Genomic DNA, 22,220 nt, shown 5'->3' with positions numbered 1-22,220 from the left:
TCAGATAGTGGTGTCCTCTCCTTCACTTAAGGTTTTTAAACAAAGGTTAGATGGCCATCAGAGATTATTTGGTCAGATGGTCGGAGATTATTTAGTTATGATTCCTGTATTGCAAGGGGCTGGACTAGAGGATCCTCTGGGTCCTTTCCAACTCTACAATTCTCTGACATCATAAGAAACTGATTTTTTTTTTTTTAGGAAACCAGGATATATTTGCCAAAGCCAGGTGGGCAGGCACATAGCTTGTTCCTACTCCAATGAACCATGGCTTATCCGACTAAGATTACAATAGCTGAACTGGACTACTGAGTGTATAAGGTTTCTTGGCTCACTTGTATTGTTGATGGTCCTTAGTACTTCTTGTTTTCGCCATGAACCTTTCTGCTAATTTTTCTAAATTGCGAGAATATTCAGTCTCTATTTCCGCTTTTTTGCGAAAGAAATCTTGCAGGTCTTGAAGAAGTTGCACCCTCATCTCCGTCTGCTGCTCCAGACATTTCTGTTGCTCTATTAGCTGAGCTCGAATCTCTGGAAAGAAACACACAGAAGGTGACAAATAAGTATTAATGCAACAACCCTCCCTGCAAATAATATTTTATAAAATCATGAAGGCACTGCATTATACTTTTACCACACTGTACATCACACCATTGAGCAAGAGTCACATTACAATATGCTAGCACACTCAGCCTGCCCAGAATATGCCCCCCCCCAAGAAGTTAACTGGGGCTGGTCATAGGAAACATGTTGCATTTGTGTTAGAAAGACACCACTAGTTCCCAGTTAGTTCCCAGGCATGATTAAAAGTGCTGGTTTTAAACTTTAAGGAACATCTTTTAAATGAACAGAAATTCCCTTGTGTGTTCTGGTCATCCCCAAAAGTCCTGTTTTGAGTACCAGATCCAATGAAGTTTGTTTGGTGGCTAGGAGTAGAATTTGTTCTCCAATTTGTGGAGAGCCCTCCCAGAGGATTTTGTTGAGCTTACTCTTATTTTTATCCCACAGGAGACAGGACTGGTTTCATTCTAGAATGGTTTCAAGTGAGTTCAATTCTCAAGCTTTATTCATGTTTTAATAGGTGTGGAAATCTCTTGCTTTTGATGGGGGGATTATGGTTGTTATTATTTTTTCTTTGTCAGCTTTCAAAGGAAATTTCAAATTCTGTTTTTACGTAGTTTTTAGTGCATTTGAGTTACACCTTTTGAGTCCTATCATGGAAAAAAGACCAGGTTAAAATGAAAATAAACAAACGGTGAGTGGCTTATGGTCTTAAGAAAAATGGGTTGGCACTGAAGAAGTGCAAGCAAGTGCCAACTAGATGTTTTAAAAGACACAGAGCTCCACATCTCTTTTTCCTCACTTCTAGCATCTAACACAAACAACATGTGACATGCCATTGCACTGCATGGTTCCTTTCCTCATATTATTTGCAGAGGAGGGCAGAGGAATGCATAGTGCAATGAATGTCACATGCTGTTTGTAATTACAGTGGTACCTCGGGTTACATATGCTTCAGGTTACATTCGCTTCAGGTTACAGACTCCGCTAACCCAGAAATAGTACCTCGGGTTAAGAACTTTGCTTCACGATGAGAACAAAAATCGTGCTCCAGCGGCGCGGTGGCAGCAGGAGGCCCCATTAGCTAAAGTGGTGCTTCAGGTTAAGAACAGTTTCAGGTTAAGAACAGACCTCCAGAACGAATGAAGTACTTAAACCGAGGTACCACTGTACGTACAAGGAAGCAAGAGAAATGAGACACAAAGCGGGTGGCAGCTCCAATCTAGTTTGGCCTGGAAGTGCATGAAATACATATACAGTGATGGATTTATCCCCTTTATACAGACTGGAAAGGGGGAAAAACAAACACGTGCTTTGCATTTCCCACTACAGTTTCATCCTGCAATCTGGCACACAAACACACATTAGCATCTGGGATCCTTTATTTAGCACTCATATTTCTGTAGCAACCGAGTGCTAAGTATGTCTTTGATTACACGAGACCACCTAAAATTAAACCATTAGGAATGCTGTTGCCATAAAACATATTTTATTTTTCCTTTCTTTTCAAACACAATTGAAACACCCAACAGGGTAGAGGAGAAATTATAAAACTAAAGACTCAAATCATTTCCCTCCATCTCTCTCCCCCCCCCCGCCCTACTGTTGTCAAGCTCTGTGGATACTGGCCTCATTGGTCCAAACTTAATTATATGTGTATAATATATATATACACACAAATACATACCCCGCCCATCTGGCTGGGTTTCCCCAGCCACTCTGGGCGGCTCCCAACAGAATATTAAAAACACGATAAAACATCAAACGTTAAAAACTTCCCTAAACAGGACTGCCTTCAGATGTCTTCTAAAAGTCAGATAGTTGTTTTATTTCCTTGACATCTGAAGGGAGGGTGTTCCATAGGGTGGGCACCACTACCAAGAAGGCCCTCTGCCTGGTTCCCTGTAATCTCACTTCTCGCAGTGAGGGAACCACCAGAAGGCCCTCAGTGAACTGAGTGAACAGGGATTAGAGTGAATTGAGATGTGCATATTGCAATGACTGAAACACCAAGCAGTCACACTTCCAGGAGCAAAGCAGCTTGTAGTTCCAAAGTCTAGAGAGCTTTCCCATATCACCTGCCATCACCTGAAGCACAATATTTCTCTGTGGAGGCAGCTGACACAATTCAGCTGTAAGTCACTTAGTGATGAAACACGGAGTAACACTCATCAATGTATTAATCAACAGCGTGCGCAGAAACAGATCCAGCTCCTCCCCTGCTTATCCCTAGCTTGGCACCTGCCCTTGATACTTCTGCCTACTCTCAGCTTTCAACACTGCATGCCCGTCTTGCGTGTCTCCCGTATATCCTTATTGTTCTGATTTATCTTTGGCTTTCTGAATCTTAAGTCAGAATTTCGCTCAGGCAGCTCCTTCAGCACTCTCGTTTTAGGTTATTTGAGCAGACTGGTTGCTCAGCAGGTGCTGAAAGCATTGTTTATAACCTGCAGTGCACCTGGAGAAAGACATTCCTATGGGAGTATTACAGCATTCCCTTGGCTTCTCTTCTCTTATATTCCCTATTGCACTAGGAACTGGGAGACCAGTGTCCAAAAATCCCCATTCTGCCATGAAGTTCACCGGGTGGCAGTCAACTAAGTTTTACTTAGACCTACTGAATTTAACAGAGCTAACTTAACCATGCACATTAATTTCAAGGGTTGTACTTGAGTAAAATTAGTTGGAGACCACTCATTGTCTCTCCGCCTAACCTACCTCACAGGGTTGTTGTGAGGATAAAATGAGGAAGGAAATAACCATGTACTGCATGCCACCTTCAGGTCCTTGCAGGGAAGATGGAGTATAAATGTAATCAAATAAAAATAAATAATTGAAATGGTTGCAGAGTGTTAAGCTAGCTTACAAAAACATATACCAGCTGAAATAGCGTGACTTTTGGGGGGTGGGGTCTGACAACCTGTTTTTCTTTAAATGCTGACACAACAAAAAGCAAACTACAGAGCCCTGTCATTACTAACGGTAAACACCAAATTACTGCTAATTACTATGGGGATTTTATGGACCCAGAATTATGTTTAACTCCACCAAGACGACTGTATTCCCATCAACCATTCCACTTACCAGCAAAACAAAATCCTATGAGTATTCCTACCCTCTAAGAGCCTGAAAGCAACAGCAGCTTGCTGAGAGTGGTTGTTTACATAGTAATTATCATCTATGACTAGGTGCTCTCCAAGAGCTGTGTGATGCACCTGAATCTCCTTTTACTGTGCTACCACCACGGATCTGTCAAAAGATTTTGTAATAGCAGGGTCATTTGGCATCTGGTAAGCAGCAGTAAAGTGTGCTTGCTCATTCATCGTACACACAAGCTCAGTCCAGTCTAGCCTGACACACATTCTGCCTCTAGGACCTTAATATTTATGCTGCAACCCTATACACGCTTATAGACACTTAATCTGGGAGTGACACTGAACACAATGGGCATCACTCCTGAGTAAACATGAACAGAAATGCATGGTTAGTTTGTGTGTGTGTGTAGATTAAATTCTGTTACATTCATTTGCCAGATTGTCTCATGTGGTGGCAAAAATTAAAACTTATTAGCTGAATATTAGCTTACACATCTATTTAAATACAAGTGGCTTCAGTCCTGCAATGAATTACACATATGGAATAGGGACTGCTGGAAGTCAATCAGACTTGATAATTCTGAGGCAAAGATGGTTATCATGTTCGATGGTCTGAAAGCAGTCAGCACACAAACTAAGCATGGAGTATTCTAGGCATGGAGTTTCCCAACCTGGTGCCCTCCAGATGTTATAGCACCAGATTGCTAGCTCCTAAACATCTAGAAGACACCAGTTTCGGGAAGGCTGAACCACCTGCTGGTCTTGGTTGTTTGAAGACCTACTTTGTCTCTAGGACTGTTGTGGCCTACATCTTCAGGCCGCAGCTAGCAGTGGTAGTGGTATTCACCAACTTCACCTTGTGGCAAAGATTCAAATTCTTGTCATGGGTTTGGATCCAGCAACCATCAAACTTGCCTTTATAACAAATGGTCCAGGAAACCTCAGGGCCTGTAAGCACTAACAAGTCTGACACCATTTCTGAGGGGCTGCATAAGGATTATTGGTGGCTTTCTCGCTTCAAAAAGTTTCTCAGCTGAATGTGGTATTCCTACTGTGCTTAGTACTCCTGAAACAAAGACTGCTACATTATCTTTCTAATTTTGATAACCTGGTTTTCAACCCATATTTACATTGGCCTAATAAGGCCACAAAAGTTACTAGCCTGCAAAAAAGAAAAGAAGGCAGGGCAGGAGGAAGAAGTATCGTCCTGCTGGAGGCTGCAAAAGAAGGAATGGACAACTTCAATATAGCAGCTTCTTGCATTTCTATTCTGGGCATGGGGAGGGCTTCCCTCCTCTGGTAGCCCACTTGGTTTCTATGCTGTGCCCAGAGGCGAACAGAGTGATTCATCCCTCTTCTGCCAGCTCACTCACTCACTCACCTACATGCAGTTTCTTGTCGCCTTGGGCTACCAGGTGTGTGCTGAAATATGAGGTTGAGTTATATATACTGTACCACCATACACATACTTATCTTCTCAATCCATTTCATTCATCTATTATGTAGAGTTGGCCATGGCCTATGAAAGGACTTGCCCAAGTAAACCAGTCAGTCGCTGGAGGTCCACAGAACTACTTTTATTTTTGTTGCTGCAGACAAATGCAGCTACTCTTCTGAATTAAATAGGGATCTTGTATCCCACAAAACCAAATAGATCCTGGCACGCAAAATCCAAAACGGTTGCCTAGACTATATTAAGATGCTACTCACTAAGGTATATTAGGAGTGCCAAAATGCTCCATGTAGCTGCAGGAACCTTTGGGTGTTTTTATTGTTGTTGTTCTTGGCTATTCATAATTACAGCTGATAGTCATTTGGCTGCCTACACCCAGAGGCATCTGAATTGATGGCACTCTGCCTGCCCACAAGTTGGTAGGCCTGAAACATCACAGCGGCAATGCTGAGTTACAATTTGGGAACCATCCCCCCTGCAGAAACTGGCCATCTGTGCCAGCAATTAAGTGCTGGCATTACATCTGTCCTTCATGTTGATCACACAGAAAAGTCTGTATTCTGCTCTCTGGCTGGTGGGGTCTGGGAACTCGAGGTCAAATCAAGGGAAGGAACAGAGTCTTCTCTTGCACTGTCTTAATTTCACTGCCCAAACAAAGCAGAGATGCATTCTAATATCCTTTCATATTTATCTTCAAATTCTCAGCTTAAGGTAAGAGCTTGGGTATCAATAAAGAGCAACTTTTTGCTCTCTCGCATTCACACTGGAAATGAAACTGGAGTAGGTGAGATGATGCTTTGAGAAGGAATAATGCTGCATAGAGGGATCCTTTCACACTGCTTCCATGCCAGCTAACAAACTCAGTTCCCTCCTTAATCTCACAATGGCTGCACTGCGCTCAGGTAGGTACGATATAATGCACTATCAGCAATGTTCAGAGACATAGTGGACTAGAATGTAGCCTCCTGTTTTGTCTAGTGAAGATATACTTTTGGATATGACGAACACATAAGAGCACAATCCTCCGGAGATATCTTAGGCTCCCGTCAAGGTCAGAACTATCAGAACTCTTGACAACTGTTGGAAGGAAAGCTGAAAAAGCAGAGCTACTACAGTATTATAATCAAATCCCTGTAGAAACCTCTGCCTACAGCTAACTTGGCTGAATTGCAATAGATGCCTAGCAAACACAGGAGAGCAGTCAAAATGTACTTGACAATCTGCTTTCAGTTGTGAGGTGCTTTAGAATTAATATCTATCTATCTATCACCCCTCTTATGCTCTGAGAGTTCTAAAAGCAGGAGAGAAAATTACTTCAATAACTCTCCTTCAAATGACTCTTCGCCCCCCCCCTCCTTTTTTTGTAGCACTGTTAAAAATACCAAGCACTTGGAAATCTTTTGACAAGAGCATTTTGGAGGACAATCTTCCACTCCTCTGCAGTGGTGTGCCGTAAGATTGATTTACATTTATTAAAATATTTAACATATTTTGCTGCTGGTTCTATTCTCTCCAAGGGATAGATACTAAATCCTCTGCATTTGAGGCACACTGCCAAAGACAATTAAAATAAAAAGGGTAAATAATGGCAAAGAGACGAGGCAAACCATACTGCATAAAGCAGTCTTAATGACAGAGCAATGACACTAGGTATAAAATAAATTATCAGGGAAGCTAAGAAATTATTAAAGTCACTATAAAGTACCAGTGAGACCAAATTTGCAAAACTTCCCTAAGCACTTCAGTCAGGGTTGTTTTAATCAGTGCTTGAGGTGGCAAGCCTATGCAGCCTTAAAGCCCAATTAAACACAGTGGGACTTGCACCTCGTGTTGGATTATCAGACCGCAACCTTTAACTACAACCTGTGGGACCAGCTTCCAAGTAAAATGTGTTTAGGGTCATGATCTTTTTTTCAATCAGGAGCCTAAGGCTGCAATACTAAGCATGCTTCCCTGGGATGAATGCCAATCAATTCTATGAGTGAGCTGCTCTGAGGCTTTACAATATGGGGGAGGGGGGCAGTTCCAATTGCCTCCCCCTACCTGCAGTGCCTCCACCACATCCCATAGTATTCTAGAGGGTCTCCAAGAGTGGCTTTGGAGGGGGTATAGGGCCAGTGTTAGAAATTAGCTATAAGGTCAGCCTAACTGGTATCTGAAACATGGTGCTGTTATCACCCGATTTCTTTAAGTTCAGCATGGAATGTCAACCTATTTGCTAGAAAAGCTACTCTTTGTGGACCGTAAGGCAGAATAATGTATCAGGTTTTGTTCACACTAGCAGCTTGAAACTCTGCAAGGTGGTGGGTTTCCAAGTTGCTTTTTCTCCTGCCACATCAGAACGGGAGCAGAGATGCCTTCACCCAGTGATTTCTTCTGAGTAAAGCTTTCATCTGCACATGCGCTGTTCACATCACAACAGAATCACGGCTTCCATTTTCAAATCAGATGGAAGCTGGTTTGAGGGGAAGTGCGTCAAGAGGCGTATTTCTTGAACAGCCACAAGATACAGAGGGACATCCTCCCTTGAGGGAAAAGCCTTCTCTGGCAAGAAACAATATCTAAGGCGCAGAAGAATGAGGATCCATCAACAGTCCTAGGTATTTTTGAGGTTTCATGAATCCTTTGATATGAAAGAAGCAAGACAGCTCTTGAATATGATGCAGGATTGCTTCATTGCCAGGATTTGGGACAGGGATGAAGGTAGACATCTGATGTATCATATGGGAATGATTGTATTAATTTGTTTGTTTCTGTTGCTACAGCCTAAGGTCCCAGTGTGGGGTGCAGCATTAAAACACAACATTAAGATAAATAAAACAAAACAATTTAATGCACCATCTCTATCTCATTAATCCAAAAGTATAGCTTTTGTATTGGGTTGGACTTGTGCATCTTATCTCCCTCCCCGATTCCTTCTTGTTCAAATTATGTTTTTCCCAGGACATCGACTAAACTTTCAAATATGCAGAAGTGCATACTGAACTCCATGCACACATGGATGGGTATGTTGGATTAAAGGTTTCTTTTATCATGGGATGACAATCTCCTAGCCTAAAGCACTTGCAAATGGTTCTGCCAGACACACTGTTACAGACTTCCCCCTATGATTATCTTACAGACACAAATCCAACATCAGAAGCAGCAATATTCAAAAACTAGTAGGGCAGCATTTCAACCACCCAGGATGCTCTGCTAGTGACCATAAGATGGACATCCCAGAACAAAGGAACTTCAAAGGGAGACTGCATTGTGAAACTGCTGATTTACAATTTATCATGAAGTTTAATTCTACTGACTGTGGTTTGAATCAGGAGAACAGGTTTACCCGCTACATGTGATAATTAGTTTACCAATGTCTGTGAATGGTCACTGTCAAGTTCTAATGTAATTGTCTCTGTACTTTTTTCACTGACTCTACTGCTTACAGTTCCCCCACATGCCCACCCATGCGCAAACATACCTGCCACTTAGGGTAACACTCCATGCATCTGATGAAGTGGATTTCAGCCCAGAAACGTTTGTGCCACAAGAAATTTGTTGGGTCTCCGATGTGCCACAAAACTCTCTTGTTGTTTTCAAACACACACTTAACTTTTATTGATGTAAGAAATGAGGACTGGGGGACTCAGTCATTGAGCTGACCTCATTATAGTTGTGCATACCTCCAGCTTTGCTGGCAGAGCAGAGGCAGAGCAAGCCAATCGGGCACCTGGGGTGGTGTGTGTCCTGCAACCAGGGGCAGGGCCAGCCGGGGCAGGATGCTCCACGGGGCCTCTGAGGACTCTGCCTGCCTCCTCCTACTCAGCCGCCCTGGGGCAGTGCGGAGCCTGCGGGCGCTCAAGCCACCGCGTCACTCCCAGGAGAGACGCATGGCTCGGGCACACTGCAGGCCCTGCGGTGAGTGCCACCTGGCATTTTGTCACCCCCCTCAGTGGTGACACCCGGGGAGACCCACCCCCGCTGCACCCCACTTCCTCCACCCCTGAGCAGGAGAACAATTAAGATCGCCTCATGGAAGAAATCAGAATCTTTTAGAAATGTTGTTTTGGGGACTGGAGATAAGTTAAAATAAGTTAAAATAAAACAAAACACCACAATGTAACTGCTTCCTTGGAAACTAATAATAAGTTCTGCCCTGACAAAGCAGAAAGCTTTACACAATTTGGATAATACAGTACAAGTATAGGAGCCACGTTACAGCAGAAACTAGTGGCTTCTAGATGCTCATTGCTGTTTATGAGAACTGTAGTGTTGTTTTTAAAGAATAAAAAAACCCTGTAATATGTTTGAAAGCACAACTGAACTGCAGCACACATTTAGAAGGCAATAACAAACCTAACTGCAATTGAGACGTATTTTATTTTAAACTTCCTCACAAATCCCTTCCTCAGAAATCCCAGTAACTGTAGTGAGATTTACTTAGGAAGAAATAAGCATAAAACCATGCCCTTCTCTAATTATTTTAAATATTTAGGGCTGACAAATCTGCCATGCTTTCAGAATTATAAAATACTGTACTTTTATTAACTTAATAAAGATGTTGCAAGACTTGAGTGGTTTCTGAGTCAGAAAGTCAGGTTCTGAACTCATTTAGAGTCTAAAATGAAACATGAAGGGTAGGTTTGGACAGTCCAAAAATGGCTGCTGAGAGGATAAAGGAGCTGGTGAGAGGATGAAACACTTTTGATTATTGTTGGGAAGGTGCTTAATTCTAGCTTCCCACTGCTAGGGAGCTTAAATTGGATTGAGGAGCCTATTTAATTAAATGTAGCTTTCATTGTTATAAAGGAAGGAGAGGATGTCCCCCTTGGGTGCTGGAGTTAATGGCATACACAGGAAAAGAAAGATTTTGTATCCAGAGCTTAAGTTTTTATGACACTGGACGCCCAAAGTAGAGGTCAGCAGGTCAACCCTTCTTCTCTCATACCAGTGACCTAAATAAGGTATTGTTCATGTGTAGTTTGCAAGAATATTTTTTTAAAGAATCAACTAAAAGATGTTAAACGTCAATGCAAAACTAATGGGATATTAAGAGGAGTAAACTGAACCTCAATCATCTCACACACATCACATCTTTTTCTTCAAAGAGGCATACTGCACTAACCGTCCAACTTTTTTTCCTAGGTAGGTAATTGCCAACCTGAATTCTTTTCTTGAAATGGCAGCCCTGTTCAGCCTCCATACGAAAGGACACAGCACAGAATATATGAAAGCACCGAGTCCAAGTTGGAACAATATAAATCACTCCTGTCCCTGTTAACATATGACACTGTGGTGAATTTTTTTTAAACGTAAGGTGCTACATAGTGACACTCTTCATTTTGCTTTATTAAAACATTTTAATTTTATTTTATACCTAGAGAGAGATACAAAAGTCACCATTTGCAACCTAAGGAACAATAAAACAATGCAGAAACGAATAGAAAAGCAGTAGCACGCTTGGTTTTATTTGCATGTGCAGCTAGTTGGAGTGCCATTCCTCCCACATATGCAACAACTGGATTATTCAAGCAAGAGACATTATATTTGACAAAGAATTGGACATGAGAAAGGTTAACACACTCTCACCCTGCATTAGAAGCCAGATTGATAAAGGACAACATACTTCCCTGTCTGTCAGGTGCTGAATGAAAGCAAGCCTTGTCATATGCAATACTCCTTAATCAAAGGCAAGTTTTATCATAAAATTGTATCACCTCAGATGCTTGTATGAATGGGCCCTTAGCCACACCATGCGCTCTTTATTCTTTATTAAATGACTGTTAAATTTCCAAGTCACCTTCCTCAAGACTGATGCAATCGATGTGAATTCTGATTTGCAGGCACCCTGCATTTATAATTAAAGTGCACCTATGAGCATGTATGAACTGAAACAGGCATCTTTATTGACGGTGTCCTTGGTATTCTGACTACTCCCGGAGAGATCACCTAGCCAGAAGGATTGTTCTGCTCCCTGTCATTTCCAACCTTGCATAGCACAGACATATTTTGTGATGCAGACTCTGTTTCAGGTTACGTGCAGCTCATATCCTCATAAATTATTGGAAACCTGCACAGCTAAAATTCTTCTACTGAATGTTAAAAACAAAACGTGCCTTTGAAGGGGATTTAGATTATCCAAGCATAAAATGCAATGAACATTGACTGCATACACCTTTCTTTAAGCCAGGGATAGGAGATGGACAATGAGATGAGAAAAGAAGAATATATTTGTGTCCTGCTAATATCTGTCAGCTTCTCCACTGACAAGAGAGAAAGCGTCAAAGGCTCAAAGGAGGGCTAAGCGTGTGCGTGTACACACACACACACACACACAAATAAAAAAGAAAAATGTGTGGGAAAGCAGCAAGAAGCCATATGACCCCATCTCCAACACCTGTGCATTTAGCATTAGACTGAAAGGGTTCTACACGAGTAGTTGTGTGTTGGGCTCCTCCAATTGCACATGTATGCATGTATGTAGTAGGTCCCTTTTACATGGACACTAAAATGTGGAGATGTAATATGTGTGGCCCGCTTCCCCCTCCATACATTCAGTGAGCATGTGAGGGTTCGGAAACGTGTATGCAGTTCTAAAGTTTACCCTTGTATATGAGGAAGGAGAGGTTGCCCACTCCAAGCAGTAGGTTTCAGAGTACAATTAAAAGTGGGGGGTTGTGAATCAGTTTGCTTATTGCCATATCTTTACTCTCACGCAGTCACCATTTAGACATCTTCAGCATCATGTTCCAAAAAACACATTGAATCATCTCTGGGATTAAAACACACACTAACCAGTGTGATTGGTTCACCAATGAAAAATCATGATTTTACACATTTTTAAAACCATGGATTTTATTGAATCTGTTGCAAATAGTTTCCCAAACCACTAACAGTCTTTACTACCTAGCTGCCGGGGGGGGGAGCGGGCCGGGGGAGTGAGAAACCAACCAGTACCCTCATAAAATATCCTCACAATATCACCCATTTTGAAACACTTTAATTTTAACAGACTAAAATAATCAGCAATTACTTAGAAAAGCACTTAGACTGGCTGATTGCCCAATATAGACCTCGTTGAATTTTCATTATCTAAAATTCAATGCTACAAACAGCAAGCCAAAGACATGTAACTATTAAGCCAAGTGAGGAGACCTCCTTAAAGAGGCAGTCATTTTAGTGCTCGGTGCAGAGAGTGCTTATAAACCTGTCACTGCTCCTAGGCATTTCTTGATCTTTTCCATCTGCATTTTTTTTAAGTCGAATGATTTGTTTCACAGAACGAAGGAAACCACCCCCTTGTTTTTCGAACTGTCATTCACCCTGGGTTTAATCATTCCAAAGTGCTCTGCCATATCTCAGGCACTAAAGCCTGAGTATTTGCACTTGTTCTTCCTTTTAAGTGTGTGAGAGAGAGCATAGCTTGGCAGCTGCTTAGTTAGAATGCCAAATTTCTGTTCACTTGCTGGTTGTAATTCACCCACGGTCACGTTTCATCTGGATTACCGTAAGAGCCATTTGCTTAGGTAATGTACTTATTTAAAATGCCACAAAGCGATAAGGGGCATGTATTACATTATTCAGGCTGAAAGCCAAGGCCTGCAGTGCAGGAGGGCCCAAAGATTCTTGGGGGGGGGGCACCAAACCCAGAAAGCTTTTTAAAACAATCATATACAATACTTTACTTGTATGCAACAGTTATAGGACAATTCCAGTTTGCTTTTATTTATTTTTCTGTCACAGAAATGTACCAGAGAGGCCTGCTGTGGGAATTTATAATATTCGAATTTAACTTTGTCATTTCAGTTAATATTATGTATAAAGATGCGTGTTTCTTCTTCTCAAAATCATCTTTCATATCCAATCAGAAAATACGGACAGTGGTACCTCTGGATACGAACGGGATCCGTTCCAGAGCCCCGTTCGTATCTAGAAGCAAACGTAACTAGTGATGGCACCTCTGCGCGCGTTGCTTTTCACTGCTTCTGCGCATGTGCGTGACGTCATTTTGAGCGTCTGCGTATGTGCAAGCGGTGAAACCCGGAAGTAACACACTCCACTTCTTCTGGGTTGCCGCGGAGCGCAACTCGAACGCGCTCAACCCGAAGCGCATTCAATCCGAGGTGTGACTGTAACTGGTTACCTGGTATATAATCAAAATAAACTGGGACATATCCCCCCCCCCCGCAAAACAGGTGGAAGGGAAGGAAAGGAGGACAGCGGCCAGTATTGCCCGTGGCACCCTTGACTATCATTCAAGACGCTGCAGGGTGCCACAGCACACTGGTTGAAAACCACTGCTCTAGAGCATTGTAAAACAAGCTTGCTGCATTATACATGTGATATTTGAAGATGGCTGGGGCTTGGCCACTGGGTGAGCAGAAAAGTCAAGCCACAGTGGTCACCCGAATCGCTGCTGATCTCAATGTTTCTTCACTTGAACAGTCTTCCCGTTTCCCCTTCCAGTTCTCTTTCCTACCGAACTTTCAACAGGGCTCCATACTTCAGTGGTAGAGCATCTGCTTGGCATGATGAAGGTCCCATGGGAGTGGAAGTGGGAATGTCTCCTGTCCGAAACCCTGGAAAGCTGGTGCCAGTCAGCAAGGACAATATTACCTAGATGGACCAATGGTCTGACTCAGCACAAGGCAGTTTCCTATATTCCTATGAACTACCAGATGCCTCCTAATATGATTTTCCCTGCATGTTTCTGGGATCCCTTTAACCACTCAACCAGATTTCCCTGAGAGGCAGATCCTACCACGCTCCTTGCCAACTTCCATAACTCCCTGCAGAGACAACATCTTCATGTAGCTGCCTTAGAAAGAGAACATTTCAGCCAGCAGAGAACCCTTGGAACTGTCCAAGGTTCTGCTCTTGTCTGCCCTCTGACTGTGACCTGCCTTGGCTTCACTGGACACTAATCCTTATGCCCTTGTGGAACTGGATAGCTTACGCAGCTAGGCTTCCTCCTTCCTAAAAAACACACCAAAAAAACTCTCATAAAAACACTGTATCTTTTAATATCCATGCAAGAGTATTGGTTTTCCTAGCCGAACTTAAACTCTCGTAAGTTCTCCATGCAACCTGTCTCTCGATAGTGTAGGGCTACACGAACAACCGTTCTTCCTACCCTTTGTGTTTGCCAGTCATATGCTTTCTTCTGGTTATGCTCCCCAGAAAATTAAACTCCTGTCTGTTAGGGACTGGGAGTTGTCAGCTGTGGGCTCTTGCAGACTCTGCCATTGTCATACGTACTTGTGGTACTAGGTTGTGTTTTGTTTGCGTAAAGGCGTTGGATCACATCACGGGGCTGTTTTGTTTTTCGTTAAGTCTTTCCATGCACAGCATTGTAATTGAGCATTTGTCAGTGTCTGTGTTAATATGTCATTTCTTCTTTAAAAAGGTTTCGTTTTGCCACCTACTTTGTGGCTGGGAGTATGCAGGATGTAGCCAACGAGAAACATGCCAGATGTGCCAGTTGTTAAAAACTACAGCTTCCATGCCCAGTGTCCATGCTGGCCAAGGTCAATGGGAATTGTAGTCCACAATGTATGGAGGGTACCGCTTTGAATACTGTCCTGATCCAGCCCATATTCAGCAGAGCTTAGCAGCTGCCTCGTATCATGAGACCCCCTAAGGACTGCTGCAATTCACTGTCCCATTTTGTTTGAAACCAGTGCAACGGGATAAGCATCAGAAAGTACAATCTGAGACTTGGACAATAAATGGTTAAGACAGAAACCTGCTGTTTTGGGAGGCTAATAGGATGGCTGGTTGGGGGAGGAAAGAGAGGGAAAATAACAGAATTGTAGAATTGGAAGGGACCACAAGGATCATCTCGTCCAGGCATCCCCAACCTTCGGCCCTCCAGATGTTTTGGACTACAATTCCCATCATCCCTGACCACTGGTCCTGTTAGCTAGGGATTATGGGAGTTGTAGGCCAAAACATCTGGAGGGTCACAGGTTGGGGATGCCTGATCTAGTCCAATCCCCTGCAATGCAGGAATCTTTTGCCCAATGTGGGGCTTGAACCCACAGCCTTGAGATTATGAGTCTCATGCTCTACTGACTGAAGAAGGCACTAAGCAGGTTCTGTAGAGCTGAAATTAGAGTTCCAATGCCCTGAATCTCACTAAAATTGGAGGTTAAAGTGAATGCTGCACAGTAAAATAAAACAATTCATTGTCACAATAGGTATCAGATCCTGATTGTGCAGAGTCTCTTTGTGTTGCTCAATTTTCTACAGAACAAACTTCCCCACTTTTATTTTCAGTGCTATGTGGCTGAGCAAGCTGTCACACAGTGTATGTGCCTCCTGTGTCGATTTTTTTTTAAGGTGCAAAGAAATAAGCGTCTCTGTAAAAAATGTATTGTCTTGTGCTGCTAGAAAACAACCCGCAGAGAGGCCCAGCAGCTGTCATTGGGATTAAGTACTGAGGAAAAGCACAATCATATGAAAAAAAAAAGCTGTAAAAAGCAAAAGCAAAAAAACCCAGCACCACTGTAAGGAAGGAAGAGGCATGGTCACATTTGATTTCTCTCTTCTTGTGTTAGGAAGAGGAGCATATAATAGTAATCCGCTGAATTATGAGTCATTGAGGAAAAGGGTTTTCTTTTTTTTAAAAAAAAAGTGTCTAATTTACAACAAAATATAATAGGGAAGCAAAAGCAATAGAGAATCAAACTAGGCATTCATAGGCAGAACTAAATGAAGTGTGAAATATGTATTAATATGTTTCAGCAAAACCCAACCAAAGTTATGCACTTTGAAGACCTATTTGTTTCAATGAGTATTAAGCACAAGCTAAATTTTGTCTCTATTCATATATAACGCCAAACCACTGTTTGCGCTTCTGCATTGCTTTCAGCCTAGCTTCCTGTTTAGCAGAAACCACTGTCTTTACTCCTGAACAGGCAAATTATGGTCACCAACCCAGAACTGGAAAACACATTTTGATTTGTGGTTTCCAGTCGTGGCTAAAAGGGCAAACCACTTTTTCCTAATAGAAAACTATGGCTTGCACTCCATAGTAAGTCAGGGAGAGACTCAAAGCACATATGTGGATAAGGGAATGAGAGGAAAAGTGAGTGTTCAGACTGTCTCACTCAAGTAAAAGGTAAATGTACCCCTGACCATTAGGTCCAGTTGCGAACGACTCTGGGGTTGTGTGCTCATCTTGCTCTATAGGCCGAGTGAGCCGACGTTTCCAGGTCATGTGGCCAGCATGACTAAGCTGCTTCTGGCGAACTAGAGCAGCACACGGAAACACCGTATACATTCCTGCCAGAGCGGTACCTATTTATCTACTTGCACTTTGACATGCTTTCGAGCTGCTAGGTTGGCAGGAGCAGGGACCGAGCCATGGGAGCTCACCCCGTCGCCGGCATTCGAACCATTGACCTTCTGATCGAAAAGCCCTAGGATCTGTGGTTTAAACCACAGTGCCACCCACGTCCTGTCTCAAGTACTCACATTAAATGTCACAGCTAAAAATTGGCCACTGTTTCTTTAATGCTCAAAGAACTAAGTCAGCATGAGTCAGCGGCCTACAATGACTCATGCAACCTTTCACCTAATTGTACCTGTATATATAGAGTGGTCTGAGGGACGCGGGTGGCGCTGTGGGTTAAACCACAGAGCCTAGGACTTGCCGATCAGAAGGTCGGCGGTTCGAATCCCCGCGACGGGATGAGCTCCCGTTGCTCGGTCCCTGCTCCTGCCAACCTAGCAGTTCGAAAGCACGTCAAAGTGCAAGTAGATAAATAGGTACCGCTCCGGTGGGAAGGTAAACGGCATTTCCATGTGCTGCTCTGGTTCACCAGAAGTGGCTTAGTCATGCTGGCCACATGACCCGGAAGCTGTACGCCGGCTCCCTCGGCCAATAAAGCGAGATGAGTGCCGCAGCCCCAGAGTCGGCCACGACTGGACCTAATGGTCAGGGGTCCCTTTATCTTTATATAGAGAGGTCAATGTTGGTGTGGTGGTGGGTTGGTTGGTTAGTGAAAGCTGGTAGTGTTGATGTGTGTACAGTTGGTCGGTCGTTTTGCAGATGAAGACTTTTAATAATAAAAGCAGAAAGTACTCTGCAAGGACACTCTTCTCGTGGACTCTTTTATGCCGACAAGGGTCCAAGGACCAGGCTGAGGAGACAAAGGAAGTCAGAACCTATTCTTCTTCAAACACTGACATTAAATGTGAACAGAGTCTCTGCCACTGAAATCTAGGATACAAAGAGGTGCTTAACTTGAGCTGGGTCATGGCCTGTCTTCTTTCTAAAAATGGTATCTGTGAGAAGAACCAACTACACAGGCATCCATGCCATGCCCTTGTTTCGGAGAAGTATTGATTTGAATGTCCTTTTAGATACCACCCAGGGTTGAAGATTGAGTAGATGCCCATTTACTGGATACCTCCTCAAAAGCAACATGCCCTCTTACATATTTTTTAACACATACATTCCAAAATACAGCACAGTCACAAGAAATAGTACTACTGATTGAGCCATAGTTCAATACTTAGAAAACAAAAGATAGGGTAAATGATCTGCAAAACACATTTTCAAGTGCTTCTACTGTTCTACAAACACATTTTCAAGATCTAGCGTTACCTGTTTACATTGTTCTTCTCTTTCAAGAGTGAACACAAGAAGCCTTTCCGCTTATGCACTCAAATTGACTGTCACAGGGACAGATGAAAACTGTCCTTGATGCTTCCTTTAGTTTAACAAACAACAAACATCTCTTGGCTCTTGAAAGCTGTGTTGTCTAAACTTTAAAAGGCAGGAGTTTCTGGCAGCTGTCTACACCTGCACACTCAGAAACTGCACTCTCAACAACTGAGATGATGTGGTGGAACTAAGGTTATTACAAAGAACAAGAGTGTCTGTTGTGAACAAAAATAAAGAAAGAGTCATTCTGGCCACATGTATAGGGTTGCATCCAATCATGTCCTTCTTGAGAGCAGACCCACTGAAATTAATGTACCTAAGTTAGTAAGGTTAATTCACTGCAATGGGTCTACTCTGAGTACAACTAATGTTGGTTAGTCTGTAAAATGATTTTGTTGCTTGTTTGAAAATAAAACAACTCAATAAAATATTTATCCGCTCGTTTTAAGAACTGTCTACAGCTGTTTTTTATTTGTAAACATTTGTTCCCCAAATTGTCACCCAGAGATCTCAATTTTAAAAATCTATTTGTGATTATTATATCAAGATGCTGATAACTTTGATATCAAAGTTTTTTTATATCAAGATGCTGATAACAAGATCCACATAACTTTGCATTTTCAATGTTACTGACTCCAAGCCAGAAACAGTGATTTCTAACCTGATAAAGAGTTGATGTTTATCCTGTAACACAAGACGGAAGTGAATGCAGTGCTAACAAGGCTTGAATTGGGTGCTTTATGACCCTCCATATGTTGCTGGACTCTTAATTCTCATCCCATTCCAGCATGACCAATGGTCAGGTATGGTGGCAGCTGTTGTCTAGGAACATCTGGAAGGCCACATGTTACTCCCCCTCCTTTGTAGCCAGATGTGCATCTCAATGCAAACACATGTTTAACCTAGCTAAAGATGTTCTCCACAAATTTGGTCAAAATGTTTGGAGCTTTCAAAGGCTGATAGGTATTCAAAATGTTATGGAATTACGTCTGGCTGGACTTGCCACCAACTTCTAAACACACATTAGGACAAAGGTGAGAAAAGGCTGTGCGATTGTAAACTCTATGTTTATGACAGGAAATCCTGTGGAGGAAGAAGTCGGGGACAGCAATGATCTTGCTGCCCTTCCACATGATGACTAAATACTTGGAAAAGAATGACGACATAGAGCTTCTGATCCCCACCTGCATCTGATATGCATATGTGTGTTCTCATCCTGAAAAACAAACTGCATAGGGGTCTGTTTCCCCTTATTTATTCGCCTTGCACAGGAAAGCTTCTTGATAGATTGTGCATAGGCTTTTAAATCCTATGGAATATTCAAGTTACCCTAACTACCTTTTTATCACATTCCAGCGCATTTTCACAAATCCTCATCTGCTTCATCAGATGGCTGTGTTTGCCTCATATCTCAGGTCAACACTAATTCCCATAATGATTACGGCTCCCCTCCCCCCCCAAAAAAAACCTCCAGTCAACAGAAATACCCAACACTATTTGCCTTTGTACATGTGCGTGACTTCATTCCAAAAATCATACTAATCTGAGCTACTACGAATCTGCACCAAATTTAATTTGTGCTGACACAGATGCTACCCAATTCTGGTTGTTCTTGTTGGAACATTTTGAACGGTTTGCAGAAAACTTTTCCTTTTCCCCAGTCGCCCTTTATTTCCAAGTGCCATATTCAACATGGGAAAAGTGTGATGCTATAAAAGAATTCGCTTTGTGGATCTGCACAAGGAAGTTCTTAGGCAGCAAAGGGGAAAGCAGAGGGCTTTGGAAGTGAAAATCTCAATGCTGAACGCAGAGCAGAATTGCTAAAAGTCAGGTACCTAGTATGACAATCACACATTTGACGGCCTGTCCAACTCACCCCACATTAGAAACTTGTATATCTCAAACTGCAGCAGAGGAAACAGCACTCATTCCTTCAAGTTACCGCTGTCCTTGCATACGTTTAATGTATAAAACGTAACCACCGCGACAAATAGAAGTACAGTGGTACCTCGGGTTAAGTACTTAATTTGTTCCAGAGGTCTGTACTTAACCTGAAAATGTTCTTAACCTGAAGCACCACTTTAGCTAACGGGGCCTCCTGCTGCCGCCGTGCCGCCAGAGCACGATTTCTGTTCTTGTCCTGAAGCAAAGTTCTTAACCTGAAGCACTATTTCTGGGTTAGCGGAGTCTGTAACCTGAAGCGTATGTAACCCGAGGTACCACCGTAGCTGCAATGACCTATGCTTTGAACATGGACAAGCCGAACTGACTACTCAACCAATCATTGTTTGGTAACTGGACCGATATTCATACGAATGAATACAATGGTGTTTGGGCTCAAAACATTTTTGGGATTAATAATTATTCATATACTTTTCATATATTCTATCTTTCCTCATTCCTTATTTGCTTCCAGTTCCTCAGAGTTCAGCAATAAGAATAGCCATATTAATAGAAAGAGAAAACCCTCTAAACTGGAATACATTTGGGAATTTTAGTATTAATTCAGCGCTGAAAATATTCTTATCTTCTTCCAGTGTCACATTAGGAAAATCCACCATCTTCCAACACACTCTCAGGACTATAGAGGTATTTCAGAAGCTCAGCTGCACTAGAATTTCAGAACTAATTTTAAAACAATACATAAAACAAGAACAATTAAACTGGGTAAATGAGTTGTTGCATTTAATAACAAACACAAGAACGCACACATTACAAATATGTAATCACCCATTATGAAATGAACAATCTAAACTATTATTCTCCAGGGCTATAAAACCTACTCCATAAACAAACTTATTCCAATATTTCAGGATTACAGATAAACAAACATTTTATTAAAAAGTGAAAACTTGATTTAAGAACATTTAGTTCTTCATTTAAAAAGGCCATTCCTAACAATAATCAGCAAATGAAAACTTGCATGATTAAAAGCTCCCCATCTGGATTGCAGTTTTAGTTAGATTATAACTATAGGCTTTAACACAGATTGAAAATAACCCCCCACCCCCCACCCCAAATCAGGAAAACAATACAACAAAAAATATTTTTAACCCTGCAACTTTAAAAAATGCAACGTTTAATCTTCAAAAACGCATCCCAACCTTTTCATGAACTGTGCTCAAAGCTAAAGGATATTAAAAAAAACACTACCTAATCTTTCAGACATTAAATATTCATATGAAATATGCATTTGGAAGCTACCATCAGTCTTGATCTATGGGCGAAGGTTCTTTATCTAGACATGTAAAAGCAAGATATAACTACTGCTATGATAACAGGTCTAATCATTCCCTCCATACTCTTGCTATTCACCATATGCCGAATGTGCATAATTCATAGGTTACACCAGATGCTGTCTTAAGGAAGCACCCTTTAAAAACATTCGCTGTGCTACTAAAGACACGCCACTGTTAATTACACGCCACAAAAATACGATTCCACAAAACTGCAGCCTCCTAAATACTACACAGATGTACTGATCCTCAAGTTATACTATCAAGTCACCAATGTAGGCCATTAAGCTAATACACCAGCAGTCCAAGTTGCCTATTGGATGCATTCGATTTTATTTTATTTATTTTTAAAAAGGTAAATCAAGTCATCACTAAAGTTAAGGAAGCCAGTTGGAAAGCACAGTCAATGGAGGCTTGAGGAGACTTTGAACCAAGTATGAGCTAATGAGAAAGTAACCACACAGAAATTAAGGTTTGGTCTGGAGGATCTGTTTGATGCTAGAAGTAGACAAGAATACTGAGTTACAGATGGGCCAATGGTCTGACTTAAGTGCCTACATTTCAATGTGCTTAAGAAGGTTAACTTAAGTGTTAGATTTAGGCCAGGATATTTTGCAACTGAAAACAAAATGGTCCATGAGTCAAAAGGAAACAGAATTGTCCTTAACAAAAAAACAAGCTTGTGTACCATCAGGAAGGATAATGAAAGGGGGTGGGGTAAGACAGGGAGTAGCAAAATAAGAATATAACATATTGCAAACTTCATTTTTATTCTCTTATGTGTTCATTATGAAGTATTAGACAAGAGTCGACAATCAGACATCATGATAAACCATTATGGTGATGAGAATGAGACTGTGGGAGTCTTGGGCTTGCACGCTCCCCCTTCCTTTCCCTCCTTCATTGCAAACATGAAGATTGGAAGCTTTCATTTCCATTTTTTTATTAACCATATTTAGCATTACATACAAGCACCAAACGGTGGCTTGTTGCAACATTGCAGCTTCATAACAGCCCAGTTCACACATCACAGCATAATAAAAAAAGTAAGGTCTTATATATATATTATAATGTTCATAAATGTACCAACCAAGCACGTACATAGATATGTGGACCACATGTCTGGAGCAGCACAGGAAGACCGTTCTGAAACTATTTTGACTCCCAAACTGACCAAATGTTTTCTCTGCAAGGAGGGAGGGGGTGAGGGAACTTTCCCATTG

The 22,220-nt window shown here is 41.9% G+C and overlaps 1 protein-coding gene across 1 annotated transcript in view; it reads right to left on the bottom strand.

Annotated features, from left to right (window-relative positions):
- Positions 1-22,220, bottom strand: part of SRGAP1 (SLIT-ROBO Rho GTPase activating protein 1) — a 108,707-nt gene that overhangs the window by 52,309 nt on the left and 34,178 nt on the right. Inside the window, exon 2 of the mRNA XM_083574419.1 lies at positions 333-528. Coding sequence (XP_083430545.1) covers positions 333-528 — 196 coding nt within the window. The remainder of the gene's footprint in view (positions 1-332; positions 529-22,220) is intronic.

Source organism: Podarcis filfolensis, assembly GCF_964270895.1.
Source record: "Podarcis filfolensis genome assembly, chromosome: 10".
NCBI lineage: Eukaryota > Metazoa > Chordata > Lepidosauria > Squamata > Lacertidae > Podarcis > Podarcis filfolensis.
Note: the sequence above shows the minus strand (reverse complement) of the source record. Positions and strands in the feature narration are given on the sequence as shown.